This window comes from Hyperoodon ampullatus (assembly GCF_949752795.1).
Source record: "Hyperoodon ampullatus genome assembly, chromosome: 7".
Taxonomy (NCBI): domain Eukaryota; kingdom Metazoa; phylum Chordata; class Mammalia; order Artiodactyla; family Ziphiidae; genus Hyperoodon; species Hyperoodon ampullatus.
Genome location: NC_136920.1, coordinates 61,898,814 through 61,918,022, shown reverse-complemented (window position 1 = coordinate 61,918,022; position 19,209 = coordinate 61,898,814). Strand labels below are relative to the sequence as shown.

The following is a 19,209-nucleotide window of genomic DNA, read 5'->3' as shown; positions in this document are numbered from 1 at the left end:
GATGAGAGGAGGGATAAAATGAACAAAACCCAAATGAATATCTCAGTGAAGTTTCTTGCCACATATATAAGTACTTAGCCTAGCAATTGACACACAGTAAATAATATTCTTTGGGCTAAAAGATTATTTTTGTTGTTGTTTTGTTGTTGTGATTCCAGGAACTTAAAATTGTGTTCTCTTCTGCCCATCCTGACTCAACTCTATGCAGCTTGATCCCAAGTTGTCAAAACACTGTCTTCCACACAGAAGTCACTCCACAACTAGAGGACCCCAGCATGGTATTGCTGATATTCAAGATGTCTTGTGGTGTGGTGGCTCTACCAGGAGGAATTTGATCTCCTCATCCTGGAAAAGCAGAGGCAGAGCAAGATACCCTGCTGACTCCAGAAGAATTTTGTTTCTGCATCCAAGATAGGCAAGATGGCCAGTTATTTACCCTCCTTGGGCTGTAGACCAGTATTCTATGGGGTGGCAGGGCCACCTGTTCTAAGAGAGCCTTCTCTTGGGACAGGTGTGCACCCTATCAATGAAAAGCTTATTCTCAGCACCCCAAATCCATCAGGAACCACTAAAAAGGCCTTCATTACATACCCACCCATTCTATCTCAACATGATTTGAAGGTAGAGATGGTAGGAAAACCACTTGAGAAATTGACACAGGTCTTCCTCCAATGTTGGGCCTTTACCTGCTTCGACTCCCATCTCTTTGGTTGCCAAATATATATTTAGGTACCTACCATATGCCAGGCACAGTTTTGACTCTGAGGATACAGTGATAATCAAGACAGACAGTGACAATACAATGGATCTCATAATTTGTGAGGAGGCTATCAAAAAATAACCACACATTTTAAAATGACTTAATGTGGGGCTTCCCTGGTGGCAGAGTGGTTGAGAGTCCGCCTACCGATGCAGGGGACAGGGGTTCGTGGCCCGGTCCGGGAAGATCCCACGTGCCGCGGAGTGGCTGGGCCCGTGAGCCATGGCCGCTGGGCCTGCGCGTCCGGAGCCTGTGGTCCGCAGCGGGAGGGGCCACAGCAGTGAGAGGCCCGCGTACCGAAAAAAAAAAGAAAAAAAAAAGACTTAATGTGCAATGACCCTCATAATCTCTCTTGACACCCTGGCTCCAGCCACAGCCTCAGTTTCTATGGCTATTTGAAAAAGTTTTGTTTCAGGTCCTTCATGTCTGAGTCCTGCATCATATCTAAAAGGTTGATCAGCTTAGAGGACCCCCAACAGCTCTGGGGAATGTCTCCATGACAACACATTAGCAGATGCTCCCCACACATCCTGCCCTCACAGAACTGGGGGCCCTACCCTACATTCTTTTGTACTACCTGTAATAATCATTCTTGATATTCTGTAACTGATGATTCAACATCTTGAAATCATGAGAAAATTAATGACCAAAGTTGTTTACATCTCCCCTGTGATCTTTCATGGATGCTTGAAAATCATATTACAAACACTTCAACCACAAGACCCCAAACTGTGTTTTGCTTCCTACCGAATAGGGGATGGCCCCACCTAAAAACTTGCTACCACTATAGAAATAAAGGCTCTTTTACCCATGTTTTCTTCTTGTTCCTTCTGCCTCCTGACCAACGCTGGTGCTTCCCCATGTGGCCCTGCATGGCACAGTGTGCCCCCTCCTGTTGAGGACTGTAAGTAATAAATTCTTCTTTCAATGGCATTGATCTCTGAGTGTGTCATCACTCAGTCAGTGTAATATAAATTTATTAGTTTGATATTGATAAATTAAATTCCAGGCACATTTTAAAATACCACCTGGCACAGCCCACACCCAAAGACTTGCCAGGCCCTGGAGGAGCTAGAGTTGTGGCAAGGGTGAATCTGATTCAGAGATGACACCTGACTCTTCTCCACAGACCCTATAACACCTCTTCAGCCCCAAACCTGCAGACCTTCTTCTAAGTATGTAAAAGTTTCTCCAAAACTCCCCAAACACTCATCTCCTGTCGTCCCCAGTCATGATATTCCACTCCACCTAGTCTCTATTCTCCACCCTATATCTTGGAATGTATAGAGGAGGAGGGCTGGGTTCCTGACAGGACAAAGGCCAGCTCTGAGAACCAGCATGGTAGGACAGGGCCAGCTGAGTAGTCCTGGGAACTATTCTCCCCTTGGAATCAGTCCCGAGAGCAAGGTAGCCCTGGCCTCAGGTTCCAGGGCTGAACCAAAGGAAGGAAAACGGAGCAGGGGTATTTCCTCTGGCTTACTAAGCTAGATCAAACCCTTCAGAGCTCATGAGGTTGAGGACACAAACTCTGCTGTGAGATGCAATGGTCAGTGTGTATATGTGAATGTGTCTATGAAAACATGTGCACACTTACAGCAGTGTGATGCATAAGCCTGCTTTGCCTTGGCTCAGTGCTTCTTTTTTTTTTTCTTTTTTTTTTTGCGGTACGCAGACCTCTCACTGTTGCGGCCTCTCCCGTTGTGGATCACAGGCTCCTGACGCGTAGGCTCAGCGTCCATGGGTCACGGGCCCAGCCGCTCCGTGGCACTTGGGATCCTCCCGGACCGGGGCACGAACCCGTGTCCCCTGCATTGGCAGGCAGACTCTCAACCACTGCGCCACCAGGGAAGCCCGGCTCAGTGCCTCTTGATTCATCAGGTTCTCCCGCCTCTTTGAATCCAACCCACCAACTCTACACAGCCTGTGTCCCTTGCCCCTGTAACCGAGAATTCAGACAGAATTCATCCTGGACCACGTTGGCTTTGCTTTTTCCCATCAGCCCCATAAATGTTTAGTGAGGAAGCAAATATTTATTGAAGTGCTACTTGCAGGGTACACTTGTGAACCTCCCATAGGGAGGGGCATTTAAAGGATATCTTGGAACAAGAGGGTTATGGGAGTACTTTTGTGCGTTCACAAGTGTGCACAAACCTGTGGAAGGCATCTGTGTGTACTGATGTGTGATTCTCAGTATATGTGTGTTTATGAGGTGTGTGACTGAATGTGCATATATGATGTGGGTATAAGACGTATCTATGTGAGAAAGCATGTGTGCTCTGAGAAGGGGAACTCCAGAGCATTTTATATGGATTTCAGTCTCACGGCCAGTGTGGATATATGCAAATAGGTGTGTGTGCGTGCGTGTGTGTGTATGTGTGCCAGGTGAGCAGGGGATAAATGTGTGCTATACTCCTGCATCTCTAGGTGGTGCATCTACATACCTAATTCACTCCCATCTCTGTAACCTAGCAGACAGGATGGCAGAGTTTCTGCAGGCAGGCTTTCCTACAACTCTGGATTCACTTGGTGGTGGGGGTCTGGGGAATAGCCATGGGGTCACTCTGGGCTTGGGGGTCCCTCCTGGCCAGCTCTGCCCTCTCCATCCTTGGACGTTCCCTCCCCAGGTTTGCCCTCATCGTCGGCCTCGGCCAGTTCCTCAGGCATTGGCCACTCCCGAGTCTGCCACTCCAGCCGCTCGATGCGATAGGCCATCTTGAGTGCACTGGACTCCAGCTCAGCCAGGAGTCGCGCGAACTTGGTCTGCAGATCATCGAGTTGCTGGTTGAGGCCTCGCAGCCGGGCCTCCGTGGCCTCCTGTAGGGCGATCTCAGCTGCCTCGGCATTTACGTCCAACTTGTTCATTTTGAGCAGGATCTCACGGCCCTTTTCCTCCATGATGGCCTGGGCCTGTGGATACTCGCTCAGCACTTCCTGCAGGTCCTCCTTGCTCAGGCAGAACAGATCCGAATAACCTAGACTCTTGATGTTGGCTGTACGGCGGTTCCCAGACATGTTCCCTGTGGCCACGGGCAGACATGTGGGCGGTTAGTCAGGGTGGGCATGAGGGGGCATTTCACTCCGGAACCAGGACCCCCACTTCCACATTTGTGCTTCGGAGCCTCTCTTCCTGCCTCATTAATTCTTTCATCCAGTAGAGTACTGGGTAGGGACTGGGCCCTGTGCTGGGTGGGTATCAGTGACCTGCCTCCAAGAGTTCACAGTCTAGAGGACTTAGACATTTAAGGGGATAGTTATGTAACAGTATAGCCAATGCAGCGTAGATGTGCATCTGGTACTGTGGGAAGACAGGCAAAGAGCCCCTGACAAGCTGTAAGGCAGAGAATTTAGGGAAGCCTGGAGGAACTGATGCCTGGACTGAGTAGGAGGTAACTAGGGGAGGGGGTGGGGAGGGCAGCTAGGCAGACGGATGGACTTAGGAAAGAGTCAGGTGGTTACAAAATACAGTAAGCAGTCCAGGGAGGCTGAAGTTCAGGGTATGAGAAGAGATGGAGAGAGCCAGGTCATGCTGGTCTCGTAGCCCTGGCAAGGAGTCCAGACCTTGTGTTGAGGACAGTGAGAAACTATTGAAATATTTTAAGCAGGAGAACTGTATGGTGTCATTTGCATTTTAGAAAGATATTGGTGGGTGGTGGGTGGGAAGATAGGTTTGTCTGAATGCTGCAACGTCTCAGAGGTAGAAGGACCTTAGAAGGGGCAAGGGAACTACCGTTTGTTGAACTCTTGCTATGTGCCAGGCACTGCACTGGGTGCCTCACTCATAGCTCATTTAATCCTCCCAAATAACTCTTTGGGTTTTTAATATCATCCCTCTTGGGTAGGTGAGGAAACTGAGGCTTAAAAGAGGGAAGTGACTTGTCCAAAGTCAGGTAAACAGTGGCCAACTACATACAAGATGTGGGTCTTGAGGGGGTCCTTGGAGGAAGATGTGAGGCATTTAGGACAACTGGAGAGTGAGATCCCCAGACTGAGAGCACATCCAGTGTTCTCACCCCCTTTTCAGTCTTTCCCATCTCCTGTGGCCTCAGTGTCTTTACCTGTGATTAGGTATAACAACTCTTACTGCACAGGCTGATAAGAGGAACAAATGAGCCAGTGTGCAGTACCTGGCCTGGACTGGAGTTGATGCAGTAAATAGGAATTCCTTCCTTCTACCTTCCTTTCCACTTGGCTATGAGAAATTTGTTTCTTGTACTGTTCCCAGGAGTGTATACTTGTTACCTGTGTGACCTTGGACAAGTTCCCCAAACTCTCTGTGCTCTAATTTCCTTACCTTTAAAATGGGGATAATAGTACCTACTTTATAGAGCTGCTGTGAGAATTTGATGAGTTGGTACATGTGGAGAACTTTGAACAAGGCATGTAGTAAGCATGAAAGGAATATTAGCCATTATTATTATTATTGATTGTTATTATCTCTGCACTTTCCACTGATGTGTTGGTGCCTTGGGTGGCTATCCGCAGAGCAGGTCAACTCTCTCTTCCAAGGACCCACCCTGCTCACTGACCTTGGCTCAGCCTCTTCTCAGGGAACAGACCCTCCTTGTCCTGCTCTTCTCTTGAGCCCTCTAGTGGCTCAGGCAAGGGCCAGGTGTCCTTAATCTGTAGGCTCTGAAATACCACCTGGTCTCAGCATGGGGTTCTGCTGTCCCCACTGCCCTCCCCTAGCCCTGTCTCCAGAACGAATGATGGCGTGCCCACCTTTGATGTTGATGATGCTGATCTCCCCAAAGTAGAGCCCTGCACCAAGCACAGCATACTGAGTGACACCATCATCGGCTACCACAGCCAGCTGACCCTCTCGGATGATGTACATCTCTCGGCCAATGTCCCCCTTGTGGCAGACATAGTCGCCTGGTGAGTAGGTCTGGGGCTGCAGCTTCAGCACTAGCTCCTCCAGCAGGCTGGCCTCACAGTTCTGGAAGATCTGCACCTGGCTCAGAGTAGGCAGGTGTACAGACACGGCCACTTCTGCCCGCAACTGCTCAGGCAAGTGCTGTAAGATGGCTACCTCATTGGTCATCTTCTTGTTGATCTGCAGGTGCTGGTACCTGGGGGCAAGGTACATCATCAGTCCTCACCAGCCCGCTACATGCCTCCCTCTGTGTCTTCCATCAGGGCTCTCAGCTCAGCCTCAGCCAAGAACCCAACCACACTGAGTTCTCACAGGGGTCATGGGAATACTTGACAGTTGGTTGATAAACATCTTTAATGCACTACCTGCTGGTCAGAGATATGTTCTGACAGCTTCTGCCTCACCCAGGGCCTGGAAGCCTCCACCAGTGAACAGTGACTAGGATACCCTTTAGCTCTTGTCAGGCTCTACTCACCCACCATTCAGTGATGTCTTGTACCATATCACCGATATCTACTTCAGTCACCAAGCCCCATCTTCTTTAGCAATCCTCTGCTCTAGGTCCCCAACTTGGTGACACTTCCCTTTGTTTAGCCTACAGTATGGACTCCACGACATAGTCAACCATCTTGTTGTTGGCCATCCCCTGAGGAGTATTGCTTTTCCCTCTTACCTCTTCCAGGACCTTCTGAGTCCTACCAGGTGGTGGCAGTTCCCATTCCCTGGGTTCTGGGTTATCCTTCCTTATGTATGAATTCCTCTCCCTGTCAATCTTTTACCCAACCCCTCACCCTAAGTCCATATCCAATTAGTGGAGGAAATCCTTTTCCAAGTCCCACCCAGTGAACCCTCCAATGAGCCACATCCTGAATGCCCTGCCTGACCCACCAGGCAATAAGAACCCAGCCACCTTCCTCAGATTCTAACCAGTACACCTCTCCCTGTCCTGGTCTGGAAACCCAGCATCCTCACCAGTCAATGACTCGCCGCTCCAGCCTGCGGTTGACGTGATGCAGCTTCATGTATTTCTTCACCAGGGCGTGGTCTGGGTAGAAGGCTGCATTTGCAGTGTTCATGTTGTAGATGACAGAGCTCATGCTACCCACGATGGTGGCGAAACCCATGACGGCCAGTAGGAAGTCTCCCACCATGAAGAGGTACTCCTCCTCCCGGTCTGGCAGCGGCGTATCGCCCACGGTGGTCAGGATCAGCGTGGAGAAGTAAAAGCTATAGAGGTACTGGCGCCGCAGCTGCTCAAAGCCAGGCTGCACGGAGTCGGGGTACACCCAGGCGTCACGCCCGAAGCCCAGGTACCGGGACAGGGCAAAGTATAGGCAGCTGTTCCAATGGATGACAACAAAAACGTAAAGCATCAGCTTGGCGATGCGGAAGGCATTCGGGTAAACTGTGAGGGTCTCCATGCGGTCAAAGGCCTCAAATAGGCGGGGCGCCCGCAGAAAGCGGTTCAGCCTCAGCATGGGTGTGTGCGGACCCAGACTCACGTAGGCCACTTCCGTGGGTAACAGGGAAACCAGGTCCAAGAAGAAGCTCCAGGTGCGAACGTAGCGACTCGAGATCCTACCCTTGTCCACCACCAGTATGCCCTGTTCCAAGAATCCTGGTGGGGGAAGTGGGGGCCGCCGTGGGTGGTGTCAGATATAGGGTGGAGTCAGGGCATCTGCCTGCTCCAGAAACGAGGTTGAAGGTGGGCAGGCCAGGGCAGGCCAGGGAGACAGTTACCGGGGACAGGGTGGGGGACGGCTTAACCCTGTTCCAGGGTTTCTGGGGTGAGCACAGGGATACCGTAAACATAGAGGCATGTGAAAGTGCTGTCAGGGAGGGGGTCACTTTCTTGTTACTAAGAGGCTCTCTTTAGGAAGGGAACATGGGAAAAAAGTCAGTCCTGAGACTCACTGACCAGTGTGGAAGCGCACCACGATGTCCAGTAGGTAGAGCAGGTCACTCGTGAAGTCCAGTACTAACCAGGCCACCAGATAATAGCGCTGCAAGTCGGGGAAGCAGGCTCTGCGTGGCAGGGACAGAAAGGACTGGCTTCAGGGCGCCCTCTGTATGTTAGGTGTTCTCCCGCAGCCGCTGAGCATTAAGCGCTGGGCTCTCGTATAGACACCGCCCCTACACCAGCCCCGTGCAAGGGACCCGCCCCTCTCCTGGGCCGCACTCTTTTTTTTTTTTTTTTTTTTTGCGGTACGTGGGCTTCTCACTGTTGTGGCCTCTCCCATTGCGAAGCACAGGCTCCGGACGCGCAGGCTCAGTGGCCATGGCTCAAGGGCCCACCCGCTCCGCGGCACGTGGGATCCTCCCGGACGGGGGCACAAACCCGCGTCCCCTGCATCGGCAGGCGGACTCCCAACCACTGCGCCACCAGGGAATCCCTGGGCCTCACTCTTTAGCCCTGGTCTCTGCTTAGGGCCCTTCCCATAGCGCCGAACCTGCACACGACGATGATGAGGTTATACATTACTGGGAAGACCATAGTGTTTAGCCACCAGTAGTAGTAATCCCCAGATGGGTCCAGGACAGGCAGCAACTTCCTGTGGGCAAGAGAGGAAGTTGCGCTTCATTTATTCACCGTTCAGTGCTGCGCTTGTGACTGGGAGCAGCAAAGAAGGGTCAGGCTCCATCTGGTGAGTCAGACAGATCTTACACAGGGGACCGGGGTCTCTCACCTGGCCTTGGCTGGGGCAGAACTGCTGGACTCTGTCGTCTTCTCGTTGCTGTCCTGGCGCATGGTTCTGTGGCCTGGTCCCTGGGTGTAAGATATCCAGGGCCTCTGCCTGCAGGTGGCTTCAGGAGGTGGGGGTAGTGCCAAGCTGCCCTTGGTCTCCAGCTGCGATTCCTCTGTCTTTGGCTTCTGAAGCTCTTAGCAACACAACCAGGGCGAGCTGCTACTGAAGGGGTGGAGGCAGTGTGGCTCCAGCGCTCCGCCCCCTCTCCTAGGGCCTGGGCTTACACCTGCCCAACTAAACATCTCTAATGGGGTCCCTGGAGATGGTGGAGGTGCATGGCTCAGACGTTAAGGCTACGCCTCGTCTCCCTCCGCCTTCCTCAAAGTTGAACTACACAGGGGCCCTCTAGTCAGGAGACCTGTGTGCCAGTGTAGGCTCAGAAATTCATTCTGTTTTAACCCTGTGCAAGTTCCCTGCTCGCACCTCATTTTTTATTCACTGAACAACTATTCACTGAATGGCTCATTTGTGTCAGGTGCTGAACTAGTCTCCAGGGACAAAGAATGCCTGTCACATCAGATATGAGCTCTGTTTCCACTGCCTGCACCCTATTTACTTCCTTCCTGCTGGATGAGTGTGATGGGGGCCATCCTGTGGCATTTTTGCCCTCATTCCCTTCTTGTTACCTCTCATGCCTGATCTCACCCGTTATGTCATGTGTTTTCTAGATCCTCAACCTCTTTCAGTTTTCCCTTTCTGTGAACGTGCTTAAACCTCCCATACCAGAACAAACAAAAAAATCCTAAAAATTCTCCCTCAACTTGATGTCCCTTTCACTACTATCATCTTTCTCAGTCAACAAGTCATAATCAGAACACCTGCTATGTGCCAGGCCAATATTGTGCTAAGTATCGGGGATAAAAGATGAATGAAACACATTCCTTGCCCTCCAGAAACTCACAGTCTGGTAGGGGGGAAGGGTCAGGTAGATAGGCAATTACACATCAGCCTGATGGGTACTCTGTTAGGTGGGTACACAGAGGGTTATTACAGTACATAGAAAGGGTCCTAATTGAGACTGGGTTCTGTAGGATGAATAGGAGTTAGTCAAGTGTAAGACGGAAGAGTGAAGAGCACTTAGGCAAAGTGTATAGAGTATGCAAAGGCTTAGAGATTTCAAAAAGCGTGGGTGACTGTGCGAACATCACTTGGTTTTTGTAGTGAACCTGAGAGGCTAGTGGCAAAAGATGAGGCTGAATGGTGGACAGAGGACAGCTCAGGGAGAGCTTTGTCAGTCGTGTTATACAGCTAGGATTTTATCTAAAGGCAATGAAGAACTCATGAAATGTTTTGCACAGTTAAGTGATATGGCTAGATTTGTGTTTTCAGAGAGTTTCTTGGAAGGAACATCTATAGTTTCCAACATTTTATTTTATTTTTTTGAAATCCTCTTTTCCCATGGCTTCTATTGATACCATAATGTCTTGGTTTTCTGCTTATTTCTTCTTAGTCTCTTTCATAAGCCCCTGTGTCTACCCCTCCTGTTTTGGGGTTTTTTTGGACTCTGTCCTAGGCCTTCCTCTCTTTCCATCCTCCCAACTCTCTCTGGTCAATCTTGGTCACCCACAGGATCTCCTTTTTCATCTAATGTCTCCCAAGGACTCTCTTTGAGCTCCAGACCTACCTATACCACTAATTGCTGTCTGGATGTCCCCACTCAGACATTCCACAGTCACCTTCAGCCCATTGGCTCCATAATTGAGCTCATTATCTTCCCCCATCTGCTCTTTCTCTTATAATCCCTATCTCTGGCTTATCAGCCAAAATACCTAGCACCAGGATTTATTATTATTACTATTGTATAACATTGTGGCAATTTTAAAAAATAGTCACAAATTCTTTGATGCTCCTCCCTTGTGGCTGTTCAGTCAATAGAGTATAGCAGGAATGATGTTGTGTGACTTCTGAGACCAGATCATAAAAGTCCATGCAGCTTCCTTCTGGTTTTCTTTGAACACTCACTATCTGGAAGCTCCCTCTCAGGATGCTCCCTCTTGGAACCTAGCTGCCACGTTGTGAGAAGCCCAAGCCACAGGAGCAGTCAGGTGTCTGTATTTTGTTTGACAGTCCCAGCTCAAGCATCAGACATGTGAGTGAAGAAGCCTCCAGATGATTCCAGCCACCAGCCTCAAGTCACCCGCCACACGTTTGAACTTTCTAGATGAGGTCCCAGACATCAGGGAACAGAGACAAGCCATTCCTGCCATGTCTTGTTCAAATTCCCAGAATGTGTGAGCATAAAAAAATGGCCATTTTTTTACACTATTAAGTTTGGGATGATTTGTTACACAGCGTAGTAACCAGAACATACATAGAGAAAAGTACATATTTCCTAAGTACACAGCTTGATGAATTTCACAAGGTGGTGAACACAGTCATGAACCAGCACTCACATCAAGAGCCCCACTCTGTCCTCTTCCAGTCAACACTTTTCTAAGGGTGATCACTATCCTGGCTCTCAATCCTGTAGTTTAGTTTTGCCTGTGTTTGACTTCTATAAACTAAGCATCAGTTTTTAATCCTTCCTCTTATTTTCCTTTCATATTCATCCAGTCATCAAGCCCTGGTGACCTAATAAGCACATATCCATTTCTCTACATCCTTACTATTCTAATTTGGGCCTTATCAATCTGATCATAAAATTTTTATAGTTCTCTATTATCCCAAGGATAAAAATCTAAACTCCTTAACACGGACTGCAAAGCTCTCTGGTACCTGACCTCTGTTTGTGTCTTCAGCCTCATCTCACAGTGTTTCCTCTGCATGTTCCCTAGGCTCCAGACAAGCTGTACTGATTATAGTTTCCAGAGTACCTCCCACATGTTGTCCATTCTTTCTCACCTTGTTATGTGCTGATCCTTTGGGCTGGAACTTCTATTTCTTTTTCTTTTTAAATACTTTTCCTTTTGAACTAATTTTAGGCTTACAGAAAAGTTGCAAAAATAGTATAAAAGTCCTTGTAAACTCCTCACCCATGTTCCCTTGTTATCATCTTATATAACTAGAGCACAGTGATTAAAACCGGGGAATTAACATCGACACAATACTTGCAACTGAACTGCAGACCTTATCTGAAACTTCCATTTCTCAATCTTACTCTTGCTTGATTCTCAAGACTGCTCAGACATCATCTCCTCCTGGACGGCTTCCCTAGGCTCCTTCGCTCTTCTTTCCCCTCATCTTCTAAACACACATAACACGCTAAGTGCTGCTCCTCGATGGCAATTACACTACGTTGCAATTGTCTACCAATAAGGGCTGAGGTCCTGGAGGGCTGAGACTGGTTTTAATTGATCTGGAATCCTGCCTGACAAAGAGGACCTTACTCCATGTTCCTTGGGTTGACTGAAAACGATAGTGCCCAAGGGATCACGAGACAGCAGGTGTTGGCGAGCCAACGAGGGGCGGTCATCGCCCAGGTACTATCCAAGCCATTCGAGCAGACGGTGCCAAAAGGAACTAGTCCTCTCGCTGTCAGCCCTCTCCAGGGCTCTGCTTTTCCACAGGCCCCGCCCACCTACCGACTCCTCCCCTCAGGCTTACCCTCTTGTTATCTCCTCCCCTTCCACGCCCCCTCTTCCACTGTCAGCACCGCCAAGATCCGTGACCCCGCCCCTATCACGTTAGTCTCTTTCAGCCGGATCTCTGTCCTAAGCCCCGCCCTCCAGTCTTTCCCTGCCTCTTTAAGTCGCGTCGCTCTTTCGGTCCCTCCTTCTGCCCTACGGTTCGACCTTTCTTCCTCAGGCTCCGCCCCCGCCCCGCGGGCCTCCGCCTCCCCAGAGGCCTTCCCCTATGACACGCCAGAGTCCTTCAGAAGGGCGGGGTTTGCAGTGCGAGGGGGCGGAACCTGGGGGAAGAGGCGGTACTCCTTGCTTGGAATGCCGTCGGCGACCCCGCCCCTGCGCTCTGCCGTTGCCAGGAAACAAGCATCGACGCTCTGGCTTTGGCCGGGCCCAGCCAATGAGCTGGCACGCCGCTGCCCAGCGGTGCGTCGCTGGGCGGTTACGTGTGGTGCGCGGGGGCGCGGGTTGCGTGTGGCGCGGGGCGGGGCGCGGCTGGTGCGCCTGAGGAGCGATGGCGGCCTCAACTCACCTAGCACCGCGGTGGCGATCGGGCCTGCTCAGGGTCGGAGTTCTGTGACTGAACAGTAAGTGAGGGCCGGAGGGCGTGTGAGAGGGGAAGAGGGGCTGGGGAATGACGGCACTGGGTTTGGTGACTGTCCTGGTTGTGAGGGGACAGGGTGAGGGGCTGGCATGTGTTGAGGGGCCAGGTGTGAGTGTCTAAGGTAGGGGAGCAGGGCGAGAGCCTCGGGGTGAGTGGGCAAGTAAAGAGCTGGGTTGTATGAGGGGCCGGGATGCCTTCTGAGGGGCCAAGTGGAAGGGACTTGTGAACACGATTTACTGAGGAGCTGGGGCTCCTGTGGGCAGGCGTGAGGGACAACCCTGGGACCAGAGTGAGGGGCTGAGGCCTGCGCGGGGAGGGGAATGGACAGGGCGAAGGCGGGAGCATGCGGGCTGGTGGTGAATCGGGAGGGAGTTGAGAGCAGGGCATGGGGGAAGGAATGAGGATTGTGAGACTTGGATAAAGGTGAGAGGTCGGTCTGAGTGGAGTGTTCTGCCCAGTGAGAGCAGTAGTTTTAGACTGAGTAGGACAGCTTGGGTGGAAGTGTTGTGCTCTTGGCTCTTCTGCTGCATGGGCTCTACATATTTTGGAGGATCAAAAAATGAAAGCGTCGTGGGCAGTAGTAACAATGATAATGGAAATCATTTTTTAGGCTTACTCTTCAACAGAGTCATCATTGGAACCCCTCGTTCCCTCAAGTTCCTCCTTGGGACTGCAGACTTGAAGATGGTCCCTCTCATGGAGATTTTTTGGCTATGACCGCCTATGTTTGTTGTCTTTCCACCTGCTTCTGGGCAACCTTACTCCACTGCTGCTCCTTACCTGTGCTGAGCTGTGGGGCTTTGACCGTTGCCATCTGTATTGGACTAACCACTTACAGCTGCTAATTCTACTTTCATGGAAATCATATGGTTTGTTACATACAACGCTGTATTTCGACTCCCAAACAGGATGGCTTTGCTTTCATTTTCTTACAGTTAAATTAAAAATAAAAAAAGCGAATTTATGTACAATAAACTACTCATATTTAAAATGTACATGTTTGATGAGTTCTGACATACGTTTACATCTGTGAAACCATCACCACTTTGAAGATACTGAACATTTCTCCCACCCCCAAAAGTTTTCTCCTGTCCCTTTGCAGTTCATTCCTCGCTCCACGACATGTTATTGGGTTCACTTTATTAGCATTTTACAGGTCCCCTTTTCCCTGCCAACCCATATGCACATGGAAATTTTGAATGTTCTAGAAAGCTGGGTTGGCACTCAGATAATGGCTCCTTTCACACCACTAAAATTTCCTCTCTCTTGACAGTCTGCCACAGAGCAGATACCTCCCACAACCTCAGGAAGAGGTAGACCTTCCCTATCCAGACCATTCTTTGGGAATTAGGGGCAGCCCAAGTCCCCATTCTGTTCTAGAGTCTGAGCCTCAGAACCAACTGTTCTGTCCTGTGGTATGTTTTCATTGCTTCTCTCTGGAGGCTGAACAGGTTTTCATGCTGGTGGAACCCTTGGCAATCTGCCCAGATGGTCAGAACCCTATAGAACTTATGTATAATGAAAGAGTTTAGAACAATGATTCCTGAACACTGGGTCAAGGACAATGCCAGTCCATGATAAAGTTTTTATCTATTCAAGGTGGAAGGAGAGAAAGGCAACATATGGAACATGAGTTTTCCATAAAGATAAATTTATTCTTAAATTATCTTTCCTATTTTGGTATTAAAGTGCTCTCTCACTGGTAAAGTAATGGTGGCAGCGGATGATGGGTTTTAAAAAACTGATCTATTTGCCAAAATAAAAAGTAACAATCCTATTTAAAATTTAAAAAAATCTATTTCTACTGGTTCATGAAATCCAGGAATTTAGGGTGATGATAGTGTGGCTGCTGTATTATGTTGAGGAAGCCTGCATTTATACAGTAGAATTACTGTCTGACATCTAAATTGCATTCATGCATTACATAGCGATGTCAGATTTTACTGGAATTACATAGATTCCTTGTGAAGTATGCAAGGGCAGGAATTCTTATTTTACAGATGGAGAATCAAATCGAAGAGCCAGAGACCACATAGTGATAAAGTGGCAAAGCTGGACCCAAAATTTGGTCTCAAGAGAGTGACAGTGACTTGGGAAAAAAAAGTTTGTAACAGAGAGTGAAGGTGATGTGGAGTAAAAAGCATGTGATGTGCAGGAAGGGTTGTGATGACATGTAGGACATTATCCTGGCAAAAAAGTCTTTTCTATGATTTGTAATTGTTCTGTTTCCAAAAGAGGTTAAAGAGACTTTGAGGGTGACATGGGTTTGAAGTTTTTGTTTAATAATGTGGCAAAAACATAGGAACAGGTGTACATAATACCTGGATCACATTGTGATAGTGACAGGTGAGACAAGTCACATGTTTGAGGGTTCTTAGGGACTGTCCAAATTCTTGGCTGTTCTGGAGAAAGCACTGGGTTTTGTAAGCTTCCTGTTTGCTATACTGAACTCTTTGTTGAACAGTAGTGCGTTAAGTATAATGGATTTTGCTTTATGATATATATAGCTGAGTGGTAGATATGAGGAGATGAAGCATAGATGAGGATGATGATGTAGAGGTAGAAACATGCTTGGGGTGCTGTGTGTAACCATCTATTCCACATCTGCTATGTGCCAGGCCCTCTTATAAGTGCTGGGAGAAAAAATTCATTCATTCATATAGTAATTCATTTATTCATTCAGCAAATACTTCAGCATATAGTCTGCCCTTGTGATGCTCACATTTTATGATATAACAAGATAGATAAGATGTGGTCCTGTGAAGTCTCAAGGAATTTTCAATCTGGTTGGGAGAGATGGACACATAAAAAGATAATTTCAGTTGAGAGAGAGAATGTGAAATATGAAAGTATATCATAATGAGGTGATTACTTGTCTGTATCTAGTCTCAGTCTCTCTGTATGTTCCAGTCATATTTACTCAGTGATCTATGGTATATCTCCACAGGTATCGCAGTTAACGTGTCCAAAACAGAACTCATTGTCTTTGCTTTGAAAGTCTGCTTTTGTACCATGTGTCATATTGCAATCCAGGCAAGGACTTCAGTGTCATCTAACATCTCTCTGCTCCTTCACCCCCTGTATGTAGTCAGTCACGAAAATCTTAATACATTTCCCTTTATATTATCTGTTTTATTCATCCCCACAGCTACATCTTCACACTTAAGGCTTTAGTTTACTACCTCCTCATCTCTCATCTGGATTTTTTTCCCCAGACAGTCTCCTGCCTTCAGACTTGCTCTTTTCTAATCCGTCCCTGGAATGGTCTTTCTAAAAATGCTAATTTGATCATGGCGCTCCTCTGCTAAAAACTTCTGGCTCTTTGTGTTCTGTAGGATAACATCCAAATTCCTTAATATGGCATCATTTGGCCTCAACTCACCTCTCCAGCCTCATCTTGGGCCACTCTCTCTCTACTCTGTGTTCTAGCTTGAATAAATTGTTCACAGTTCCCTGACAAACATGTTACTTTTTTGAGCCTTGAAATCTTTGTAATAGCTGCTTCCTCTACTAGGAATGCCTTTTCTTCTCTGCCCAGTGAACTTTCCTCATCCATTAGGATCTAGTTCACTTTCACCTCCTCTTTGACTTTGTCACCCTTCTGCAAAAGGGGTGGAGAAAGCCGTGTGTGACATGGGGATTTACTGTTGTAAAGGGGAGTCACTGTGCAATAGAGTTCACGCTGTGAGTTATGAGGGCTCTGCTGGAGTGAGGTGGGGAGATCCCTGCAAGAAGCAGAGGTGGTACTGGGGAGAGGGGAGGGAGTGAGTTAGGACCATACACTGACATCCCATTTGTCTCATACATATAGGCTGAGGGATAGACAGGCAGAGAGGATATGTGTGAGCTGAGCTCTAGATCGTAGGCTCCTATGAGGTGGGGTTTGTTTATTTTTTTTCCCTTTTGTATTACTATGAAGTTTTAATCAGATCTTTCTACTTTCAGAATCTAGGGTAAGAACCCCATCGCTGCCTCTTAGGTCAGTAAGAGGAAGAGCCATTGTAGGGGGAGAGAAGCCTCAGAACTTCACTGACCTGTTCTTAGAAGGTTGTTTTGGTCTCCCTCTCTCTGCTGTAGATGTTGCAGGTGTATCCCTGCCCCCACCTTCCTCCCTCTTTGCCTCTCCCAGGGCAAAGGTTCATAAATGAGACTGAGCCATTTCCTGCCTCGTGTCTGCTATTCCGAGGTTGGTGGACACCCTTGCTAAGTGTTCCTGTAAGGCTGTATTTCGGGCCCTACGGTGAGTGCTTGACCTTGGCCATTTTGGGGGGTCTGAAAGATCATCTCCTTTTTTCCCTGTGGCTGAGCCTGTAGGTAAATTTGGGAAGAGGGATCTACTTTTCTCTAGACTTTGCTGTGGGAGGAAAGGGCACAGTAATAGGGTGGTGATCCCATTCTCTTCTGTCTTGTTCTGAACTTTTCAGGGTTAACAGGGAGTGAGGGAGCCTTAGGTAGGTGACAGGAACACCAAGCTGTGGCTTTCTTTTAGATTTCTGAAGTGTGTGAAGAGGGTCCAGGTTAAATGTTAGCTTTTGGGTTCTGAGACAGTGATTTCAGTGTGGCTTTTCTCTTTGAGGTCTTTGAAAAGAAATGGGGGTGGGATGGGGAGGGAAAGTCCTGGAGGCCAGTTCCCCTTGGGTCTGTGAGCAGTGCTATATGTTAGTCAAGGAGTGGAGCAGAAGTGGGCGCCCCAGGTACATCCCAAGGTAGAAGCTGTTTGTTAGTCTTTGGAATTGAGTTCTAGAAGCTGGAAGCAGTTTAGTTGTGGGCATGTTAAGGCCTTACTTTGATGAGACTGGATGCTTGGCCCTTCTTCAGCTCCCCTGGGGTATGAGTGTGAGGTTAGATCTCCCTTTGCTCCACCTTATGTTGCTGTCTGACATATTTTTAAAGGCAAATTTGATCTTGTCATTTCCTTGTTTAAAAACCTCCTTTATTCCAGGGTGTTGATAGATAAAACCCAAACTCCTTAGCATGATATTCAGTGATATTTATAACCTTCACCCATGTTTACCCTTCAACTTAATATTGTAGCTCTCTTCTCTAAATAGTCTGAGATTAAACCACACCAAACTTGCAACTGTTCTTCAAATTTGCTATGTTCTTTCACAGTGCCATATTTTTGAACATACTGTTTTTAATATGAAGAAGGCCTTTCCGTCTGCTTTCTTTGTGGCCAGTATCTCGTTGTTAAAGATTTAAATCAGATATCACCTCTTTTCTGGAATCTTCTCATAGTTTCCCAGGAAGATTTAGTTGCTTTCCTTAGCACCCCCATGACATTTTTGTAAGTACCTCTGTTTATAATATCTATTGGAGTTTTTGTTTATGCTCCCCCAATGGTTTTTATCCATTTTTGTATTTCCAGTGCTTACCTATTATTAGCACAGTGTCCCAGTACTTATCAGTATGATGTACACCGACTTAATGAGTGAGCCCTGCCTGCTGTTTAGGACTGCTCCCACCCTTTATAAGACTGTCTTTTGAAAAAAAAAAGACTGTCTTTTGTTCTCCAGAAGGTTTTCTTAAGCATAGTTGCTATCTTCCTTTAGTGTGAGCAGATAATGGCGAGAGGGAGTGTATCTGAGTAGAAGGGGTGGTGGTTAATATAACTGGAGGCCGAGTGTGGGCCTGTTGCCAGGTCTCTGGGTTCCTTTAGCCTTATTGAGTATAAAGAGGAAGGACAACTGAACCACACCTTTCCTCTGAAGTTTTTTTTTTTTTTTTCCTCTGAAGTTTTTATACTTGTGAGATATTGTTGAGAGACAGTATTGCTGAGGGGGTGGTAGATGTGATGAGAAGGAACTGTGAGCCATGGCCGAGGCCAACAGCTGTTTTGGTACTTCTCCCCAGTCTCTAGTGAGGGTGTCACGTCATGTCCCCAGGAGTGAGTGTTGGATGCATCTGACAGGAGTGAGTATATGTGTGTTTATGGGAGTATATCCTTGTGTTCTTTGCTAGAATGAAAATCCTTTTGCTCTTTTGGTTGGCTCTGAATTTTTACCTCTTAAGATTATTCAGCCAGCTAAAGGTCTGTTAGTGTATTTCCTCCTGGGTGGGCTTCTAGGGAGGGACCTGTAATAGTTAGAAAAAAATTTCTTCCTCAACAGTCCCAGAGGGCTGGAGTCAGATCAAGACTGGATTTCCTGATTGTTCTTTGTTTGTTCATTCACTCATTCACTTAAACATCCATACATTCAGCAAATATTTATTGAGTCCCTAGGCACTGCTCTAGGTACTGGGGATACAACAGAGAAACCTTGCCGTCAATGAGCTTCATTGTAGTGGGGAAGATAGACAAATAAATAAGCAAATAAATATTTTTAGAAAGTAAAAAAACTGCTAAGAAGAAAGTAGGATTAGGAAGCTAGAGAGTGAAGGTGGGAAGATGTGCTATTTAGATAGAATTGTTAAGTAAGTCCTCTCTGAGGAGATGGCATTTGGAAAGAACTGAGTGATGTAAGCAATGTGAAGATCAGGAAAAGTACACTCCAGACAGAGGGAAGAGCAAGTATTCAAGAAGCCTTGTATGAATAAAGTATGAGTGAGGAGGGGTATGGTAGGAGGTTACACAGGTTAGATTATGTAGTGCCCTAGAGACCAAGATAGAGAATTTGGATTATTACCAGTGTGATAGGGAGTCATTGGAGGATATTCAGCAGAGG

The 19,209-nt window shown here is 47.8% G+C and overlaps 1 protein-coding gene across 1 annotated transcript; it reads right to left on the bottom strand.

Moving 5' to 3' along the window:
- Positions 1-3,316: 3,316 nt before the first annotated feature.
- CNGA4 (cyclic nucleotide gated channel subunit alpha 4) lies at positions 3,317-8,382 on the bottom strand (the record flags this gene model as incomplete). Its single annotated transcript, XM_079708148.1, has 6 exons — positions 3,317-3,777; positions 5,480-5,829; positions 6,606-7,251; positions 7,552-7,658; positions 8,084-8,185; positions 8,321-8,382. The coding sequence occupies 6 exons, from the start codon at positions 8,380-8,382 to the stop codon at positions 3,317-3,319; spliced, it is 1,728 nt and encodes a 575-aa protein (XP_079564274.1).
- Positions 8,383-19,209: the final 10,827 nt, after the last annotated feature.